This window comes from Magnolia sinica, chromosome 2 (genome assembly GCF_029962835.1).
Source record: "Magnolia sinica isolate HGM2019 chromosome 2, MsV1, whole genome shotgun sequence".
Lineage (NCBI taxonomy): Eukaryota > Viridiplantae > Streptophyta > Magnoliopsida > Magnoliales > Magnoliaceae > Magnolia > Magnolia sinica.
Window position 1 is genome coordinate 101,635,136 of NC_080574.1, and position 23,028 is coordinate 101,658,163.

Genomic DNA, 23,028 nt, shown 5'->3' on the forward strand with positions numbered 1-23,028 from the left:
AAAATGGGTTGGGAAGGGTAGGTATGGGAGGTAGAGGCTGGGAAGAAAGGTCAGGAAGAGTAGGTATAGGAGGTAGAGGCTAGGAAAATGGGTCAGGACGGGTAGGTATGGGACGTAGAGGTTGAGAAAATGGGTCGGAAAGGGTAAGTATGGGAGGTAGAGGCTGGGAAGAAAGGTCAGGAAGGTAGGTATGGGAGGTACAGGCTGGGAAAATGGGTTAGGAAGGGGCCACGGTTCAAGGGATAAATATGGAAAATCAGAATGGGTGGGCGAAGGGCCGGACAAAGTATTAGTGGTCCCCTGAAAAGTAATTATATCCTCCACATCGGATGTGAACTAATTCTCATGGAAGGTGGAAGATCTACCTCATACACATTGAGATTGTTTCGTTTTATAATTTTGAAGATTCCAGTGCTACGCGCTTGTAACTTATGAATGGCCCTCGGAGGGTACCACTCGGGGCTGATGGAAACCATCACAGAGTCCCCAATATTGAATCCTTTGAAACGTTTATGCTGGTCTGCAAAAAATGTGCAATGTTCATTACTAGTCATGATCTTCTGCCTGATTTCTTGATGCAATGAATGAATGTGATGTGCAAAAGACTCTGCAAACTTTGATAGCTTATGAGACAATGACATAGGGACAAGATCAATAGGTTTCCTAGGTTTATAACCAGTAACGACTTCACGAGGACTTAGACTTGTGGACCTATCGACAGAACTATTCAACGTAAACTCGGCTGTAGGTATTACGGTGTCCCATGTTCTGGTGTGCTCTATATCCCTCCTAGGGGGAGACTCATCCGGTAGATTATCAGGACAAACATCACGATACTCATCCACTACCGGAATGACCTCAGTGGGTAACTTTACACTAGCCTCTGGTGTACTCTCTCCAGCCACAAGGCCGCACATGTTGTACCCCTCAAAATAGTGGTCTTGATGTCCCTCATGGGGTGGGTGTACGGGGGCATGCCGATAACTGATGCCTTGGCCAACTCCATTCATTGGTCTATCCTCCTGGCCACCTGCCTGAGATTGGACATCCACCCTAATGGTAAGGTTTGTCCCAGCGGAGGTCCTAAGTTGGGCATTGCACACATCAAGTTGTTCAAAGCATTGATCCATATCCAAGCGCTTAATCAAAGACTCCGACTTCTGGGACAACTTGTTTAGTGACTCTTGCAATTGTTCCATGTTTAGTATAGGGTGCCAACCAAAATTCAGCAATATAGTTGTCAAAATATAAGAAAGTTTTTTTTTTTTTTTTTTTTTTTTTAAAAAAAATATTTTAAGAAACAACCTAGTTTCTAAAAACGTTAAAAGGAAAGTTTTTAAAATAAGTTAGGAAAGTTTCTAAAAAAACAACAAATTAGGAAAGTTTATAAAAAAAAAAACAAATTAGGAAAGTTTCTAAAAAAAAAAAAAAGCAACCTAGTTTCTAAAAACAAAAAAGGTAAGTTTCTAAGAAAACAAATTAGGGAAGTTTCTAAAAAAACAAATTAGGAAAGTTTCTAAAGAAAAGCAACCTAGTTTCTAAAAACGAAAAAAAGGAAAGTTTCTAAAAAACAAATTAGGAAAGTTTCAAAAAAAAAAAAACAACCTAGTTTCTAAAAAATGTAAAAGGAAAGTTTCTAAAAATAGAAAGTTTGTTTCTAAAAATGAAAAAGGAAAGTAAACTAGTTTCTAAAAAAGAAAAAGGAAAGGAAATTAGTTACTAAAAACAGATTAAGAAAGTTTCTAAAAAATTAGTTTCTAAAAAACAGAAAATGAAAGTTTCTAAACCTAGAAATAGAAAGCTAAGTTAATTTCTAAAATAATTCAAATAAGGGTATAACAGAAAATTTCAGCAGCTTATGTCAGGGTTTATGGACCTCTAAACAGCCATATATGATGGGAATTGATGCGTAATGGACACAAACAACTAAACCTTAAACATGTAATGCATTCCCCTATATGAACCCTAAGCTTTGATACCAAATTTGATGTAGGACACGAAATTCAGATATGATATGTGAGATTTCAAGCTTAAGATCACGTTAGTTCAGAAATGATTACACAAATTCCATATCCCACATGAAAGTTCAAACATTCAATTAAGGGGAATCTATGCGGGTCCAGGCCTACACATGATAGGGCTGGATCAATAAAAATTATGAACCAAACGATACTCAAAGATAAGAAATAATCATCCACACATGCATAGTAATCAGTCCCTAATCCAAAGGATTCAGAAATTCCAATTCAGGGAACCCTAGGGTAAGAAAAGGGGCATAAAATTTGAGATTTGAGTAATTTAGGGTTAGGTGTAGGGATTTTGGGTGAAAGCGGAGTGAAAGAGACAAGAGAGACGAACCAGAGAAATATCGCATGCGTGGACAACAACAATGGCCCAGACTCATGTGCGTGTGATCCCGGCCGCATGTGTGTGGGACCTACTATTCAGAAAAATGTCATCTTGGCCCTGGTTGGACTCCAAAACCTCCAAATCTCAGCTTGATCTGATGTACGGTTTGTGCGTGGTACTCCGCCGAAGTTTCAACCCTCCTGTAGGGCTAGATTCTGAAATTCTGCTGTGGGGAGGAGAATTGCTGCAATAAATGATTGATTCGAAGTGTAGATGATGAGGTGAGATGAGAAGAAGGGATGATAGGAGATGGGTAGTAGAGATGGCGATGGATGGGGGTGAAACGGGATAGATGTGGCTTCGCACCACGGTAGTTAACCTTTCGATGAAAAAAGGGCTTCGCACCCAATTAGGCTTCACAACTCAGAGAGTGGGAAAACGTAGAATTTTTATTAATCTTCAATGAATCAAAAGAACTACAAGGGGTGCCTATTTATAGGGAAACCCCTATACTCGCCCCATGTGTGCGCAACCTATTACTTGGTGATGAAGTAAACTAAAATAAAAACCAATCAAAGATATCTAAAGCATTCACGATGTTTTAAATAACATAAATAAGCAAAACCTAAAATATGAAATCAATCCGACTAGTGGGTCATGAACATGAGATCCCATGACGGGCTTTTCTTGGCTATCGGGCCCGCTCTCTTGAGGCAAAACTCGGACTTCTAACTAGGAGGCCCTCCTTGGACGTTGTCATCGATCCAGATCAACGGTGGGGCCCTCCTTCTAGCGTACGTGCGTAGAAGGGGGGGGGGGGGGGAGGGGGCAGCTGGAGTGTGCGTGTGCGCGTGATGTCCCCATCATGTCGCTTGTATTGCTAATATTTTCGACTGTAAATTTCAATTGTCGCTTGTATTGCCAATGTATCAGCGATATTTCGATAATATCGCCAATATATCGATATCGCCAATCTATTTATTAAAAAAATTTCCATTTTAATTTTTTTATGAGTTCATGGTTGTATGCAGTGTTCAAATTGTTGACAATATATTGATCATATCACGATATTATCATTATCACAACATGGGTGATATCGAGACCACAATCTTTTATTTCCTTTCCAGTTGTTGACGATTTCTCAACGAAATATCATTTATTGTTGATATTCTAAAATATAAATGGATGTTTGGATGGGTGGTTGGATGGTTGGATGGATAGATGGGATGGTTAGATGGAGAAATGGGATGGTTGGACTGGTTTCTTACAACAACACATGCTTTTAGGCCCCAATTAAATAGAAACTTATTATGTATGCATTCTTTTTGCATTTTTTAAAATTCCTAAATATGCAAATATATGTATTTTAGCATTTCCTGAAGTTTCGCTGAAAAAATCCACTGTTTTCCCCATGTTTCCTTGCATTTCTGGTTATCGATGATATCGATATTCTTTTCATATCCCTGACCAGCAAAACTTGTAGAGATACGGATACTTCAAACATTGCAAACAACATACACTATGGGATCTCTTCTTGCAAATGCCTTGTTAACTTGTCGATAAGACCATAACCAATGTAAAAAGGTATAGGCTCAATGCTAACCCTTGGTGCAAGCCTACAATAATTGGGAATTCAGTTGTCTCTCCACTAATGGTCCTTACATTTGTTACTAATCCCAAATACATATTCATTTTAATATATCTTGTTGAAACTCCGTTCTTTCCCAACACCGACTAGATTAATTCTCTCTATCGTAAGCTTTCTCTAAGTCAATAAATACCATGTGGATATACTTCCTCCTCTCCCTATATTTCTCGATCAATTATCTTAGTAGGAAAATAGCTTTAATTGTACATGTCCCTAGCATGAAACATGTTGATTTTCCCTAGTCATTTATACCTTTTACCTAATGAAATTTGCAGAAAAAATGGTAAAATATTCTATTAGTGTTCATTCCAAAATGGCCTGTTACAGGCATAACGGCCATTATAGGCCTGTTACAGGCCATTATATGCCTGTAACAGGCCATTTGTAATGGCTGTTATGGCGCCATATCGTTTAACTGTGCCCATTGTATCGTTACGCACCAACAACAACAACGGCTGTAATGGCCGTTATGTAACCATTTTTGAACACCACACTCTAGGACAAAATAGAGATCAAAATGAAACAACACCTTCCAGCTGATTATAAATAGACCTTTTATGGAAAATTGTTCTTTCCAAAACTAGGAACTAAGTTTGTAGAAGATTATACTAATGGAATTTCAAGAACTTACTATTCAGAATTGGTTAAGAGAGTGAGGTGCAAAGGGCCTCTAGGTATTAAAGTAGGACTTTATATTGAGGTTCAACACGAAATGGCAGTTGTTTTTTACTTGGAGCTTTGATGAAGTGTATCTCGTGTTTTATGTATCTATTTTGTCAGATAGTATATCGGTTGTATATTGGTATCGTTGGGTTAGAGTTACGATACAAACCTAGAAAACTATAGAATACTTGAATACCATGTATATCTTTGATGAATGTCAATATATCACCGTATTCAATCAATCATGATATATCGGTCAACCATACGTTGCAGAAGTCTATTTGACACAGGACCAATGCATGAACCAATTAACATGTAAGACCAAGTAGTAGAATTAAGACAATTAACAAAAAAACACAAGCATTGCCATAATCATCATGAATCCCATGAAAACCAAGAGAACATCATGCATGATCCTAGCCTAAGTTACCAACATCGTCACATAAGATCATTAAATAAAAAGAAACTAGGATCTAATGGATGTAGGGACATCCAATTAGCATAGGGTATAGTCTATTTCAAAGTAGAAAACCTAATACAACCTAGGGTAAAAATTAGGATTTGGGTAATTTAGGAAAGTAGGAAAATTAGGGAATTTACGTTTAGGGTTAGGGTTTTGGGAATAGAAGAAAGGGGTTTTGATATAAGGATGATGGAAAGCCAAAAAGGGGCAAGGTGTGGCCATACATGTCACGCCCCAGATTCGGCGACCGGAACTCACAAGAATCTCGATAGCCAATTCCAGCACCGACAGCCTCCGTAGTACCCCATTCTCGGCTCCTGGCACCTATTCACCAGGTTCCGATCCAGGGATCCTACAAGGAGAATTTCTATAACATAGGTCCAATCCATAAGAGCATACCCAAGATCATAACATAGTAACCACGTGTGATAACTAAGGAACAACATTACAAAATCCACTAGGAATTAAAACTTCTACTAGGTATAATGTTAAAAAGGGAAATACAAGATCTAAACAATAAGCAACTCCAAAAAGGGTCCTCGGCATGCTCCTCGCTCCTCAGCTACGGCTATTGCCTAGAATCTCATGCACGCATCAATTGTGCATAAGCTTATAGAAAGCTTAAAGGGCGGTGTAAGTGTGTGTAATACCAGTGCTGGGAAAGCAATATCAGAGAATGTGGAAATGCGGCATGAACCATGAATACCATCAATGCCAACAGCCATACTAAGGCTATGTTATACCAAGCATGAATGCAGTAAGCCGTACCAAGGCTATGCAATGCGACATATGAATACTGGGCACCATACCAAGGCGATGCACAAGAGGCCTACATAGCCAATGTCATTTGCAAAGTGCAAATGCGATCATGCCAGTCCTCATATCTGGTCCACATATCCATACAGTTCCACTCTAGGAAAACCACCGGGGTCAAATACACTGCCAGCCGACTGCTGCTTTCCTAGCCGCACAGTTTAATGAGCGTAAGAGACCTCACTACCCGCCTGTGGACAGCCAATCACCAGCAAGGCTCGACGGTAGCGGACCCATTTATGTGCTGGTCAAACTTAGCCTAGCAATTGACCCCTCACTCAGGCGAGTAAGGCCACACCCCATCTCAACTGACCACGCAATAGTGGGAGACGTGGTCTAATGGTATAAGGCACTCGGGCGCTCATGTTTTCCACTCGGTCTCGATGTTGAGGCATCTCCTGGTACCATGAAGGTTTAAGGGCTTTCTTCTAAAGACATCCTAAGTGCCCTAAATGCTCAAGTAACATTCCCGGTGTCCAAATCCAGCCATCCATGATATACTTGTGGTGGCTACGGCCCTGATGAAGTAAGGGCGAATATCCACGTGCTTATGTAATGCCAGATGCATGAACCACACAAATCAATCACGCATCAGTTCCAAGCATCCAACGTGCTCAAGAGGGGAAACTCCATCCCTCAGGGAATACCAAAATATCCTGCCCAATGGCACAACCATGACCAATCACATCTCAACCAAGCATGCATATGATGCGTATGGGAGTGGGTTATGAAGATGAACAAAGATGCCAATGCGGTGAAGATGTACTCTCCTCCTAATCAAGTAAAGTCTAGGTACTTAGACAATTTCTCATAAGGAATGCAACCTGTGGGGGCCCAATAGCCTTTAGTAGCCCACAAGTCTAAGATAGACAATGACATGGGCCTAAATGATGAGAATGGGCCTAACAAGAGTCTATGGTGGAGCTTTAACCACTCATAGAGGCAAGTGGGCCTACCATGGGGCTACAAATGTGGACATTCAACCACCATTTGTCCCAAGAAGGTAGCCCAATAACATTCTACCAAGAATAAAGGCCTATGGCCCGAGTACAATCATACAAAGGAAATGGGCAGCTATATACATACCACATACATCACATGTTGGACCTAAAATAAATTGCCCAAGGCCTAGATACACAACAAGGGTCCAAAGGGCAATACATGGCCCAATCCATACCCAATATCATGGGCCCAAAGGGAAGGTTATGGCCCAAGATTAAGGTCACCAAATCCATACATTATGGTGGGCCTAATGGGCAGCCCATTATCCCAAACACATGGGCAAGAATCACATCTAAGTTAGGCCAATTGGGCCTTACAACCTTAGCCTAAAAATCTAGTTGATTTGGTGGGCAACCAAGGGCCCAACCACACATACATACTTCAGCCCAACCAGCCCAACATAATGATGGACATAGCCCATAAATCCACTGGGCCTAGCTAGGACGTCCCAGCCCATTTGGGCCTACAAGGAGTCCTAAAAATTTGGTTGTTTAAGGGTCCTTATAACCCAATTAAAGTGGGCCTCCAAAATGCATTAAATAAGCCCAAACTTAAGGGAATAAAAGCATGAAACATCTCCACAAATCCTCACAATATGGTGGGCCCCACACCCTTAAAACTCCAGCCATAAACAATGCACATTTATAGAGTATCATGTTGGATTTTCAGCCCACCAGCTATCTGGGCCTGCTGGAGCCCAGTAAAAATACATTTCTGACTAAGATACAAGTCCAGGGTGGTCCAGCAACATGTACAGGGGGCCCCACCACATAGAGAGTGCATACAAAACACATAAATCAGGTGGGCCTTTCTGCTGGACTGAAGGTCCAGCAGCAGCCCAAATAGTGGGGGGTGGGGGGGCTCTGGACGGCTACCCCATCTAAAGCTCAAGGTGGGCCACACCTTGGACGTCCCACTTAGGAGTGTGCCACGTCCAAGTGGGCCACACCAGATGGATGAACGGTGGATGAAACACTACACCATGGTGGGCCACATGATGGTGGGACGGCCAGCCTTGCTGGACGTCAACCACCATGGGACATCCAGCAAGGTGGCTGGTCCAGCCACTTGTCCCAAAAATCTGGTAATTTGGATGGTCCACATCATACAAGGTGGGTCCCAGCAAAGGTGGGCCACCATGGAAATAAATTCTAAGGTCATACACAAGCCCAAAATATTTAAACAAAAATGGACAGCAATGTTTTCCTGAAAAAAAATCTGCTACTGCACAATGTTGCTGTCCCCATGAATGACACCTCATGGGGTGGGCCTAGGCTTGCCCAAATCACTGAAAATTTGGTAGGTTTGATGGTCCACATATGGATAGCAAGTGGGGTCCACTGGAGTGGCCCACTTACTCCAAAAATTAAGATGAAAATGATTGTTTCCAACATGTAATGTTGCTGGACTGTCTAGAAATTTCTGGACAGTTAGCCTCCTTTGGCCCATCCCATAGGTCTCAATCAAGGGGTAATGGATGTGGGCCCCATACCACATCAAAGTGGGGTCCATGCCTCAGAAAACTCCCTAAGAAATCAGGGATAAAAAGCATCACAAACATTCCCAAACAATGCCCAAAAATCATACCACAAATGGGCCAGAAATTTGGACAGCAACATATGCAGTCCATAGAAAAATGTCCAAAGGGTTTTATACCCAAATACATCAAGTGGGGTCCACCTAGATGGGTCATAAAATTTTCAGATCCATTACCATACCAAAATCTCCAAGAAAATCCATGTTTAGAGGCCATCCAACCCATGCATGTCATGGTGGGCCTGGATGTCCAGTAGGTGGGCCTAGATGTCCCCAAAATTCTGGTGGATTTGGGACTTTCTGATCACATCAGTGGGCCACCAACATCAATAGCAAAAGAGGAAGAAATAGAGAGAAAAAGAGGGAGAGAGAGAGAGAGAGAGAGAGAGAGAGAGAGAGAGAGAGAGAGATCGGGACCAAAGGGGAGGGTTCCGATACTATGAACCCTCCACCAACACATCCACACCACACATCTACATAGATCATACATGCATGTAATCTATACAAATCCAAGAAATTCTAAGGTGGGGATGCCATCCCCACGATGCATCTCAAGTCTAAATGACCCCAAATAATCTAGATTCAAAGAGGAAATCCATCATGGTGGGTCCTTGGAGAATGGCCCACCATGGAAACGTGCATGCATGTAGTAGGCCTTTGGCCTCACTTCATGGAGCCATGTAGGACCTCCACCATTGATTGGTGGGTCCTACATACTCCCAAGTATGTAGAGAAGAACATGCAACAAGATGAAAGAAGAAGAGAGCTTCAATGCATCACCCACCTTCAAGATCTTCCTCCAACTTCAAGCCACAAGCTCCAAAGCTCCAATGGAAGGATTCTAGTGGTGGAGATGGTGTTTAGAGGGTGGGATAGGGAGAGAGAAGAGGGAGATGTTGCTGGATTTTGGGAGAAATGGTGGACGTTCCACCAAGCAAGGAAAGGAAGGAGAGGGAAAATGAGAGAAAAGGGTTGTGGGAGAGAAATGATTAGTTTGGGAGAGAGAGCTTGGCTTCGGAAGAGAAATTACATGGGATAGATAGGAAATCCCATGATGAATTCTAGAAAAGAGTAAAAGAGAGTCATGATGAGTTTTGGAGAAGGGAGTCCATCATTGCTAGACTATGAGTAGCTAGCATAGAAAAGAGAGCACTAGGTGGGGCCCACATGGGAAAACGTGCCCATGGGTCTAGGTGGGTCCCACAAGCATGATGGATGGCAAAAAATGGTGGGATCCATATCTCAAAATGTTCATGTTGGAATTATGCATCAGATGCGGCGTTGGAACCGCGGCGTCGATGCGGTCGCAATGACATAGGTTTCGAGTCGATCCGGGTCAGAAAAGCAAGATGGAACTTAAGGATGACCGCAAATGAAATCTACAGGTCACAGGTCGCCGGGATTCAACTGGTAGGACCGCGGGACTTAGAGGAACGAAATGGATACTCAGGCTAGGGTCTTACAATACAGCCAACCCGAAGGATTCACATGTGTGGCCGTACGGTTACACGTGTGGCGTGGGATGGATAGGTTAGGTCGGTTAGGGTTTGTGATTGTTGAAAGGTGAAGGAAAGATGGATTAATGAAAGGATGAAGGCCTAGGATGAGAGAATCGCAAAATTTGAAGAAAATACCTTGATGGAGGAGAAGAGAGAAGATGGTGTGGGGATGGACGGAGACCTCGCACCTCTGTTGATGAAGATTAGCCTCGCACTAATCTCTCTTCCAAATCGCATGGAAGTATCCTCAAATCGCATGAAGATAGAAGAAGAAAGCAAGAGCTTGTTTTTTTTAAAAAAAATAATCACAAAATCCAATGAGGGAGAAGGTCACACACTCACCCTCTTTTATAGCTTCAAGAAAGTTCGAAAATTACAATAAACACCCTGTTTTGTGAAATTTGACAAAAATAGCCCTAATCTAATTAAAATCAACTAAAAACACTCATAATGGTGTCCAAACATAACATAAATAAAACTAAACCCTACAAGATGGTAAAATCTAAGAAAAACTAGTGTGGATGCTCCGCGATCAACGGCCCGACCACATGATCCAACGGCCCGATCGTCACGTCCCTTTGATCCAACAGTCTGGATCATTCCATAAAGCAGCCCATGTGCATCTTCTTAGTGTGGAGTCTTCCAGATGCTCGCACATGCACATGAGGTCTTCAGTACGATCATGGATACTCACCTAGAAACATGGAAATCGATGTGACCCGCCTCCTCTGATACGTACGCATGGTGTACGTGAAGTGATGTCCTCATCACTATTGTATCAATTACAATCCTAGTGGAATCATTGTTCGAAGTATCCTTGATATTATAGAAATATCCCTGATATTATCCGTATCTCCAGCTCAACGATACCAATAATAGTGGTAGTATCAGAAATTCCAGGTATCGGCGATGTATCACCAATGTATCGCCAATATTTTCGACTGTGTAAATTCCAGGTGTTTGCTTCTATCACCAATGTATTGATATCGCCAATATTTTCGATTGTGTAAATTCTAGGTGTCGCTTGTATCGCCAATGTATCGATATCACAAAAAAAAACTTTCCATTTCAAAATTTTTTATGGGCGCATAGTTGTATGTAGTATTCAAATTGTCGATGATAATATCTATAATATCGCGATATTATCGTTATTGCAACATGGGTGATATCGAGACCACAATCTTTTATTTCCTTCCTAGTTTTCGTCGATTTTTCGGAGAAGTATCGTGTGTTGTCAATATTCTGAAATATCGATGGATGTTTGGATGGAAGGTTGGATGGTTGGATGCATGGATGGGATTGATGGGATTGTTGGCCTGATTATGTACAACAACACATGCTTTTAGGTCACCATTAAATGGAAATTCACTACGTATATGCATTCTTTTTGTATTTTTTTAATTCTCAAATATATTATTATGTGTAGTTTAGCATTTCCTAAAGTTTCACTGAAAAATTCCATCATTTCCCCCATGTTTCCCAATGTTTCCCTGCATTTCTGGTTATTGACGATATTATTGCCGATATCGATATTATTTCCATATCCCCGGGCTAGTGAAACTTGTAGCGATACTGATACTTCGAACATTGAGTGGAATATATTTCGCAAGTATTGATTGATAACAACATAAATACCTGAAATTGAGAAAAAGGAAAAGAAAAGAAAATCCATTTTTTTTTTTTTTTTTTTGGCAAAAATCTTAGGAAATCTTTTTGAACAACTCCACTCAAGTTGCTTGGCATCAAAACACTAGATTGGAGAGGGATTTGGGCTCATAACCTCAAAGGTAGGCTGTGTGATTTTAGTTGTTTAATTTTATTATTATTGTTATTTTCAATAGATTACAAGAAATCAAGTTGAAAGCAATATCTATGCCTGATCTCATGCATTGACATTGATCTCAAGCACCAAACTTTGATTTTGAAGGTGAAAAACAGGAAATTGGGGAGATCAATTTTCTTACATTTTCACCCTAAAAGTGCATCCAGCTTGCTAGGTGAGTTGGTTATTGCACGAACCCACCGGAGGGGAAACAGTAGGGATGCAAGACTTGGAAAAGAGTTCTGTCGATTTACATGTTTCAGTCTTACCTGAACTGATTAGTGTAATCCAAATAAAGAACATAGAAAACCCCATAAAAGTTATGTTGAAACACTGTTATTTTGTCAAAATAGTAGGTTGCCTTCGGCTTATGGCTATTCCAGGAGCTGAGAAATAAACTTGGATGTGGTGAAAGAGGTACCCTCTCCTGTATAATGCATACATGGTGGTTGGTCCAAGTACCTCAGCATGAACAGATTGTGACCTGACCTCATTCTGCTATACATGGTGTTCTGTTGGTCACATTTGGATTCAGTACTCATCTCACATGCACATGCTATTACTATTAGGATTATTCCATTTGTTGGTTTATTATTTACAATTGCTTTGTTTTCTCTATGATTTTCAGTTCTTCGACAGGCAGAGGCTGTTTACCACTATTTTCAATCCAACCCGTCTCACCAATGGAGAAGGCTCTACATTAGGCACTCTTATATTTGACATTGAATTGGTTAGTGTAAGGCATCCAAATATTTTGCCTTAAGCACTTTGCATTTGAAAGCGAATCGGTAGGCATTATTCTTCTGTAAATTTGGTCTCCCAGTTTCCAAAATCAAAATGTTGTTGTTGAAAGATGAAAGTGCAATTATTAGGTCACAATGTAGTGTTCCTCATTGCACCACAAAGAAATGGTGTTTCTTCTTTCAATTATTTTGGGGTTGAGTAGGTCATGAAGAACAGATCGCTGGTGGACGTTTATGTTGGGATGGCAAGGTTTGGCCTTTCTTGACTAATGGATATTCTGGAAGATGTTTCTTCTTGCCATCTTATGGTGACTGCAGGAGGTGAGAAATTGAAGAATATTTGATGGCAAAGTATTCTCAATTAAGTAATTAAGAAGAGCTTATATTTGATTGTGGAATCGACTATGGTGCTTCCTGAATGTCATGGCATTTTGAGAGGTGAGCTTTTCATGATTGGAATCAAATGATGGAAAACACAGCAGGTTGATTGAGGATAGTCTTTCAGCCTTTAGTCATTATCTCGGTAGTTTCAAAGGGATTCATGATCATTGGATTGTATTTCTTTTTGGTTAGTGGCAGTGTTTTTTGTCCTGTTTTTCTTAATGATTTTTGGTTTATCTTAAAAAAATGTCACAATATAGGGGTTGTATGATTGTGTCAACTGAAAGAGAAGTCAAACAGCACTTTTCAGATCAAAACCTGTGTCAGTGTCCTTGCATTTTCTGTTTTCAGAGTTCCATACAACTGTCTTGGAAATAAAAAAAAGAATTCTGTAAGCACAAGGGATGTATGTGTAAATCGAGAGGGAAGGCTAGTGTGTGACACTTAAAATATGAGCTTGTTTTGGGTCTCACGTCAGCCAGGATGAGATAAGTTTGTTGTCCTTCACCATTGTACGTATTGTTTCATGGCTAAGTGGTGGGGACCATTGATCTGGTGGTCTCCATGGACATACCATGATCAAGTATGTACCGTCCTAACCATTTGATCTGTGGGCAAGTGGCCCTTTTGTGGTTGAATTTGGACTTTTGCCACTTTCTGTTTCCATTGCTATTTGACTTTCAGGGATTGGATATTTGGGGGCTAAACTACTTGTGTGGAGTTGCATATTTGTGATGCAATAATTTGGTTGCTAATGGGAAAGATCTGTTTGAAATCTCTAGATGAGATTTAGCAGATGAACCAGAATTCTTGACTGTCGGCACTTGGTCTTCATCTATGAATGTCCTAGTGTGAGAATGAGTTCTTGAAGCTGTTTTCAGTTTGGATAGGAATAGTCCTCTCGGTCCGGATGGCCATCATTCTGGCGGATTCTTTTCTGAGTTGTGGGAATATCATTAAAAAGAATGTTTTCAATATGGTTTCAGAAATTTTTGATGGAGGTTCGAGTTTTCCTCCTCTTCTGCTCTTATTCCAAAATATAATTGCTGGCTAGATTTTAGGAAAATTTACACTATTAGTCTTTGTAATTTTGTTGACTAACATGTTGGGTGCAATTATTCCAAACTAGTATACGACAAACTTTAAAATAAATAAATAAATAAAAATAAAATCTGGAATAAGCGATCTAGCAATGGAAATGTCATTATTAAACATGATATGGCAAAACCTTGTGACTGTTTGGATGCAGTTTATGATCTTGAGGGAGTTTGGTTCTGTCAAGTTAGCTGGCCTAATCTATAAAGTGGTTGTCAACTGCTTCTTTTCAGTGGTGGTGAATGGTGAGCTATGTGAATATTTCAAATTTACTGAAGGCATTTGTCAAGTCGGATACATCATACCCATTTTTCTCCATCATGGCTGAAGAGGTTCTGAGTAGAGGCATTAGAAAAAAAGTCTTTGGTAAAATTCATGCTGATTTGTACTAGGGGAGTTGGATATGTGACAGTCTATTTCGCTGATGATACTATCTTTTTTCTTTGATAAATAAGCAACCTTTGTCAGAAAGTTCATAACTAAGTTACCAACTTTCTTGGTGGTATAGGAATTGCCATGGGCGACTTGTTAGGTAGGGAAAGAGTTGCATTGTAGTCTTCTCCAATCCTTCCTAGGATGTCTGAGACTCACTTTTCATTTCAACTTTGAAAAAAAAAAAAAACAGACAAAAAAGGGTATTGGAGGCTAAATTGTTATCATCATGTGGGTATTTTATTCCCTCAAAACGTGTTCTCAGTAGTATGCCAATTCATCTTTCGGCTGTGCAAGTGCCAATTTCTGTTCTGAAGTTGGTCAAAACGATCTGTCCCAATTTTTTATGGGGCCTTTGGATTTTGGAATAAAAGAAAAGAAAAAAGAGGTTGCATTGCGTGTCTTGGTCTTGTATTTACAAACTGATTTCGGAAGGTTGTTTATGTTTGAGAAGCCTGGTAGATATCCTGAGTCTTGCTATACACTTGGACTGGAAGCATCTATCATCAAATGAATTTATGGTCAAAATGAATTTGTTTTAAATGTATCAAGGCAATTCATTTTGGTAAGGCATATCTATCTTGAACCTGCTCTAGTTGATGGAAGTCCATAGAGTTTGAAATGAGATTTTTGATAGATTATGTCATTCATTGGAAATGGAGAAATTAGCCTCTTGTGGGCAACTCTCTTCTATTGAAACACAGAAACGGCTTGATGTTCCTTAGAATGTTTATGAATAAAGATGCCAAGGAAGAAATTAGCCTCCGGTGGGATACGCTCTCTTATTGGAATGCAGAATCAGTTTGATGATCCTCAGAATGTTACGATGGAGAAATTAGCCTCTGGTGGCCATGCTTTCCTATTGAAATGGAGAATTACAAGATGCCAATGGGGGAATTAGCCTCTAGTGGGTGACACTTTCCTATTAAAATGCAGAATCTTCTTGATGTTCCTCAGAATGTTAGGAAGATGCTGTTAGGCCCAATGGCTCTTGGGACTTCTCTATTATTTGGGATGGTCTAGCTAAAGATATTAACCATGATATTCCATTGGCTCAACCTGTTTGGGTCCGTAAGAGGGCATGTTCATTTGGAGGCTGATGACAAAATGGTCAGTTTACAGTGAAGTCCGTGAAATCTCCATGGGAGTGTATTCGAATGAGGTCTATGATTGTTTAGGGCTGTTTGGACAGGCAAATCCCATGGGATTGGATTGTATTATGGTGGATTGCACCCTTTTTGAGAAATTAATGACTGCGTCAATGGATTACTTGCAATCCCATGGGATTGCTATATCTAGCGAGTCACCTGTTGGGATGTTTGGACGGGCGGACGGGATTTGCCCTATCCAGCCCCTGTTGTGTTTGGACGGGCATGGGATTGCAACATATCTCATATGATACACCAGAATCGTTCCCATTAGTGTGACCAATAGGAATCTTTGATTAGATCCATATTTAGTATTTATGGCTTAAATACGGGTTTGCACCTGATAGACGAAGTGGATTTACACACATATATATAGTGGGCTCCACATGGGTTTTATATCATCAGCCAGGGAATAGGTGCGCATCTCCGCGGGATTTCGCATGTAGCAACGAAATACCCCCAATCCCACGAGAAATCCAGCAAGGAAATCCCAAACCCAGCACGAAATCCCGTCCGAATTCACCCTCCAATCCCATCCTTCTTCACTCCTGCGCCGCCCAAACATACCTCAATACGGACACTGCTTGATTCAAAAAACCTATCCACCCTAATCCATTCCAATCCTATCCAATACGCCCAGCCAAACAGGCCCTTATTTTGCTAATGTATTTGACATAAATCCAATTTGTCGGATATCCATCTTGAATGTGGGCATTTATTATGTGGGAGCTATGGAAGGGAAGCAACATAAGTCATTTTTTATTTTATTTTTACACACACCCACACTCACCACACCGGCTCTCGATCACATGATCTCAATGTTGAAACAAAGTCTATTTACCACTTAGCCATAGAGCCGGACCCAAAGGAAATCATTTTCAACCTGTTAAACAATGTAAAAATGACTTCAGGGGGTCAAAATTTTGAGAAAATGGATTATGGGTCATTTTCTATACAAATAGCTATTTCTAGCAACCTGAAATTAGGGCTCTGTATTCTTACAATTAATTAAGTTAATACAAATTTATATATACACTATAGAGATTTATACTTTGTTTATTTAATTACAATACAACACTAAGCATGCAAGGTCTATAATAATAACACTCATCATTTCATATATAAATTGTAATATGACTTTATGTATAAAACTGTATTGCATACATAGTGTATGTATTGTAGTGATGCACATGATACTACCTTTAGTTTACCACGCACTCTAGGAATTAGCATACTATGTACCCGTTCCGTGCGAAGTATTTGGGATGGTTGGTGGGGGTGGTATCATTTGTCATCAGAATGGCTTGTGTTTTTCGATTACTGTCCATCATTATTGTGTTTGTTCTAATATGATAGAGGAAATTTAAAGCCTTGGTGGACGTGATTCGTTATTGTGTGGGCCTCAATATTCATTGAATAGTTGTGGAAGTGATTCCAAAATTTCAATTTGTTTGATAAATTCTGGTGCTCTAAAAAATTGGAATGCTTGCAAAATTGGTGGTCAGAGAAGCTTCGCATCAATGTGCATACTTATTTTGTTCATGCGTTTATGAAGGAAATAAGGTGGCTGATGCTCTTGCTAATTAGGTGTGTGATTTATTTTCTCATGCATTCTTCCATCTTCGATCATTGCTTCCTCTTCAGCAAGAAATGAAATTATTCTTGGATGATAGGGGGCTCGTTTGATGTTAGAATTTAGTTTCTTTAGGGTAAGGTTCCACATTCCCTCTCCCTTACCTGGATGTAATTTTGATTAATAAATTCTAGTGTTACCATCCACATTCCCCAAGAGAAAGTTGTTGTGTAGCACGCCAACAACGCAATGAACCGAGATCCAATCTCTGGTCTCACCCACAAACGATAAACAGAAAGAAATATAATCTAGAAGTAGAATCAAAGCATACCAGACAAACCACAAAACAAGATATCAATGGAAAAACCCCAAACAAGGGTAAAAAAACTATGTGTGTAAACTTCCACTATGAAGAAAATGAGATTACAAGCAATATACTAACCTTTTCCCTTGGATATATAGAGAAAACCCTTTGCCCACACTTTAGAATAACTCCCATTACCCTAAAAAAATCCTAGGGACTCCTACTTATAGTTTAGGCAACTTCCCTTTCGCACCTCTGCGAAATCCATCTCAAAAATCCGCAATCCGTATCAAATTCGCAAACGAATCTATGAAATCTCGACTGGTCGAGCAGGCTGCTCGATTGGTTGAGCACGGGCCTCTACCGGTCAAGCACCTCGGAGCCAAAAAACTGATGCACGCTGGACTTTGAGTCGAGCCAGCCCTCGACTGGTTGAGTGGGTCACTCGACCAGTCGAGCAGGGCACTCGACTGGTTGAGCGGCCTTGTCCAGATGTGGCTCCACATCTCAACAATCTCCCACTTAGAGACACATCACCATAAACCTTTGTCTTCTACATCGGGAGTACACCTCCTCCCTGTCTTCAAGCCTGAAGACCAATCAAAGCTCAACAGAGCTTCAGCTTCTCCCGTGTGACCGCTTTACTCAGCATATCCGCAGGATTCTCACTTGTATGAATCTTCTCCAAAGTAATCGATCTATCTTCCAGTAACGAACGTATGAAGTGATATCTAATGTTAATATGCTTGGTCCTTAAATGAAAGACTGAATTCTTAGCCAAGTGTATTGCACTCTGACTGTCACTGTACAGCTTGCAATCTACTTGCTTCTTACCCAACTCTTCCATAAAACCTTGTATCCACACTATCTCCTTGCACGCTTCTATAACTACAACATATTCTGCTTCCTTTGTACTGATAGATATTATCTTCTGTAACTGAGAGACCCAACTGACTGCAGCACTACCCAGAGTAAAGACATAACCTGTAGTGTTTCTTCTGCTGTCGATATCTCCTGCCAAATCTGAATCTATGTAGCCTTGTAGCTTGATTTTTGATCCACCATAGCAGAACACTATATCCACAATACTTACTAGGTATCCGAGGATCCACTTCACAACTTCCCAATATTCCTTCCCGGGGTTGTTCATGAATATGCTAACAACTCCCACTGCTTCAGCAATGTTTGGCCTCGTGCTCACTATAGCATACATGAGACTCCTAATAGCTGACGCGTATGGGACTTTAGCCATGTAGTCCCGTTCCTCTTGCTTCTTTGCACTTTGCTCCTTAGAAAGCTTGAAGTGGCTGGCTAATGGAGTACTAGCTGGCTTAACACTTCCCATATTGAATCGATCAAGTACCTTGGTTATGTACTCTACCTGTGACAAAACCAGTTTCTTGTTTTCCCTGTCACGCTTCATCCTCATGCCTAGAATTTGTTTTGCAGCTCCTAAATCCTTCATGGCAAATTCTCTACACAGTTGTCTTTTGAGATCTGATATGTCCTTCATGCTTGATCCGGCCACAAACATATCATCAATGTACAGAAGAAGGATGATGTATGACGTATTAAACTTCTTCAAATAGCAACAGTGGTCTGCATGACATCTCTTGTAACCGTTTCCCGACATGAAACTGTCGAACTTCTTGTACTACTGCCCCAGGGCTTGCTTCAAGCCATATAGACTCTTCTTCAGTCTACACATCTTGTTCTTCTTTCTTGATGCCACGTATCCTATTGGCTGATGCATATATATCTCTTCTTTAAGGTTCCCATGAAGAAAGGCATTTTTACCACCGGTGAAAATATTTCGGTGAAGTCGATACCTGCCTTTTGTTGGAACCCTTTCACAACCAATCTAGACTTGTACTGTTTCGAACCATCACACTCCTCCTTCAGTTTGTAAACCCACTTGTTATGAAGAGCTTTCTTACCCTTAGGTAGAGTGACTAGCTCCCATGTACAATTAGACTCAAGAGACTCCATCTCATCATCCATGACTTACTCCCACTTAACTCGTGTATTTGACTATAATACCTCTTCAAAATACTCTGGTTCACCATTATCTGTCAGCAGTAGATAATGTAAGGGGGGTGAGTATCAGACCGTGTGTCTCCTCTCCCGAGTAGACCTCCTCACATCCGGTGTCTGTGGTTCTGCCTCATAATACTCTTGTGCATGATCATCTTGCGGCGCTATAACACTCGTGTCCGGTAATTCTTCCAACTTTACAAATTCTTTCTCCTCGACCTTATTTTCCTACATACTGTCCTTATGCATCACTTTTTCATTGAAGACTACATCTCTACTTCTGACGATTTTCCTATTTTCTGTATCCTAAAACCTGTAGCCAAAATTATGCTACCCGTAACTTATAAATGTGCACCTCCTGGACTTCGCATCTAGCTTGTTTCTGTGCTCTGCATCAATGTGAACATATGAAGTGCAACCAAACACTCTGAAATGTGCAATGTTCACTTCTTTCCTAGTCCATGTTTCTTCTAGTAGCCCACCATCCAATAGTGCTGAGGGATTTCTATTGATGAGATATGTGGCAGTATTCACAGCATCTACCCAAAACGTCTTGGGCAACCCTGCATGTAACCTCATGCTTCTAGCGTGCTTAAGGATGGTCCTGTTAATGTGCTCAGCCACACCGTTCTGCTGTAGTGTCCTTGGAATCATTTTTTGATGTTTGATTCCATTTGCTGCACAATACTCGTCAAATTTCTTATCACAGTACTCTCCCTCATTATTAGATCTAAGACATTTTATTGCTTTACTTGTTTCATTTTCTACCATTACTTTCCACTTCTCAAATACATCAAATACATAAAATTTATGCTTTAAGAAATAAACTCATAGTTTTCTACTAGCATTATCAATAAAGGAACTAAAATAACGTGAACCACCAAGAGATAATACCTGTGCTGGTCCCCACATATCAGTGTGTACAAGTTCTAACAGATGTGTCTTTGGAGCGCGTCTTATCTTCTTAAAACTTACCCTCTTCTTCTTGCATACACGTAATCCTCGTAGAATTCCAAGTCAATAGACTTTAGCCCTGGTAGCTTTCCTTTTGACAATAGCACCTTTATCCCCTTCTCACTCATATGTCCCAACTTCTGATGCCATAACTGCCCATTCACTCCAGTTGATGTGACTGTGAGTGAACTATACAATCCTGAAGTCACGTTTAAAGTACCTTCATTTTTGCCTCGAGATATTACCAAGGCACCTTTTGTGATCTTCCAGGAATCACTAGTGAAGGTCATCACATATCCGGTATCGGCCAACTGCCCCACTGAGATCAAGTTCCATTTCAAACTCAGTACATGTCTGATATCCTTCAATTTTAAAACCGTTTCATCTTTCTCATTTATATGAATGTCTCCCTTTCCAACAATACTGTACAACTCATCATCACCCACGTAGACTCTCCTAAAGTCACTTGATACATAATCACAGAACTTTCTTACATGAAGTGGCATAAAACGAAGCACCTGAGTCTATAATCCAAGACTCATTCCTCGCATCAATAGACAAGATTAACACCTCTATGTCACTCCCCTCTGATAGATTCACTAAATCCTTCCCACCTTGAGAGCTTCCTTCTTGTTTCTTAAGCGCCTTGTAATTACGTTTCATGTGCCCCTTCTTGCCACAATGCCAATACCCGTCTTTGTCTTTCGGTCCCTTGGACTTCTTCCTCGACTTAGAATGTCCGTGTTTATTTCCTCTTTTGTTCAGCAATCTTCCTCTTCCTGCAACGTTTCGAGCATTCCCTGAATTCCCTAAAACTCCTGATGCCTTTCTTCTAGATTCTTCGTTGAGAATTATACCGGCCACATCATCAAATTTCAGCTTTGTCGACCTTGGAGAATTGCTCACAGCAATCACCAAACCATCCCAACTGTCTGACAAACTGGACAAGATCAATAACACCCTGTCCTCGTCCTAAAAAATAATGCCAACGGATTCCAACTAACTCGTGACTGTATTGAACTCGTTTATATGTTCAGCCACACTCCCACCACCTGACATCTTCATGTTGAATAGCTGTTTCATAAGCTGAACCTTGTTGGACGCTGAGGGTTTTTCATACATCGTAGCTAGGGCTTCCATTAATTCTATTGTAGTTTTCACCTTGGATATATTGAAGGCGACGCTCTTAGACAAGGAGGGTCGGATCATTCCTAAAGCCTTCTGATCCAATAAAAACTATTCATCATCTGTCATCTCTTCTGGTTTCTTCTCTTTTCCTCCTAGAGGAATATAGAGGTCCTTCTGATATAGATAATCCTCCATCTGCATCTTCTAGAAGGTAAAGTTTGAAACATCAAACTTCTCAATTCTAGTCTTCCCTTCTTCTGTCATCAGTCCTAATAGAACTAAACCAATAGCTTTGATACCAGTTGTTGTGCAGCACACCAACAATGCATTGAACCAAGATCCAATCTCCGGTCTCACCCATAAACGATAAACAGAAAGAAATATAATCTAGAAGTAGAATCAAAGCATACTAGACAAACCACAAGACAAGATATATGTGGAAAAACCCCAAACAAGGGTAAAAAAACCACGGGTGCAAACTTCCACTATGAAAAAAACGAGATTACAAGCAATATACTAACCTTTTCCCTTAGATGTATAGAGAAAACCTTTTGCCCACACTTTAGAATAACTCCCATTACCCTAGAAAAGCCCTAAGGACCCCTATTAATAGTTTAGGCAACTTCCCTTTCGCACCTCTGTGAAATCCGTCTCAAAAATTCGCAGTCCGTATCAAATTCACAAACGAATCTATGTAATCTCGATTAGTTGAGCAGGCTGCTCGACTGGTCATGCGGACCCTCGACTAGTCGAGCATGGGCCTCGACCGGTCGAGCACCTCGGAACCAAAAAACTAATGCTCGCTAGACTTTGAGTTGAGCTAGCCCTCGACTAGTCGAGTGGGCCACTAGACCAGTCAAGCAGGGCATTCGACTAGTCGAGCGGTCCTGTCCAGATGTGGCTCCACATCTCAACAAAAGTTACATCATTGAGCAACATACTAAAGGAAATTTTGTTAAAAAAGAGGGAACAATATTTTTGGCCTTACCTTTCTGTAAGGAATTCTTCATGACTTTTCAAGGGAATGTTCTCAAGAGGGTGGTTCGATGCTTGGGTCTCAATGCATGACTAGGTGGTAGACACACTGCATTTCAACATTGAAATCATGGTTTCCAGTGCCCATGTGAGGACAGTATGTGTGAGTGCATGTGTTGAAAAAAAGGGGGTGGTTGGATGCTTTGTTGTAGGATTCTCCTAACTAGGTGTTGTTCTTGCTTCAAATCACACTTTGGACTCTAGCTTACTCTCTTGTTTCCTACATTTGTGCTCATTTACATTTTAAAATAAAAGCTTCCCCACTCCCACACTGTATCTGTTGCTGCTTCGCTTCATGCTTCTCCTGCATTGTATCTGTTGGAGTTCACCTTGTTCATATTCATGCAGAATACCATACATATTTGGAGCATTCTTTTTACAGTGAGCATATCCCATAAACATGCAT

At 40.6% G+C, this 23,028-nt stretch overlaps 1 protein-coding gene across 1 annotated transcript in view; it reads left to right on the plus strand.

Moving 5' to 3' along the window:
- LOC131226624 (peptidyl-prolyl cis-trans isomerase FKBP17-1, chloroplastic-like) overlaps positions 1-12,936 on the plus strand; it is a gene marked incomplete at its 5' end in the record, with an annotated part of 59,165 nt that extends 46,229 nt beyond the window's left edge. The window contains one exon of the mRNA XM_058222206.1: positions 12,424-12,936. Coding sequence (XP_058078189.1) covers positions 12,424-12,558 — 135 coding nt within the window. The remainder of the gene's footprint in view (positions 1-12,423) is intronic.
- Between the last annotated feature and the right edge of the window lie 10,092 nt (positions 12,937-23,028).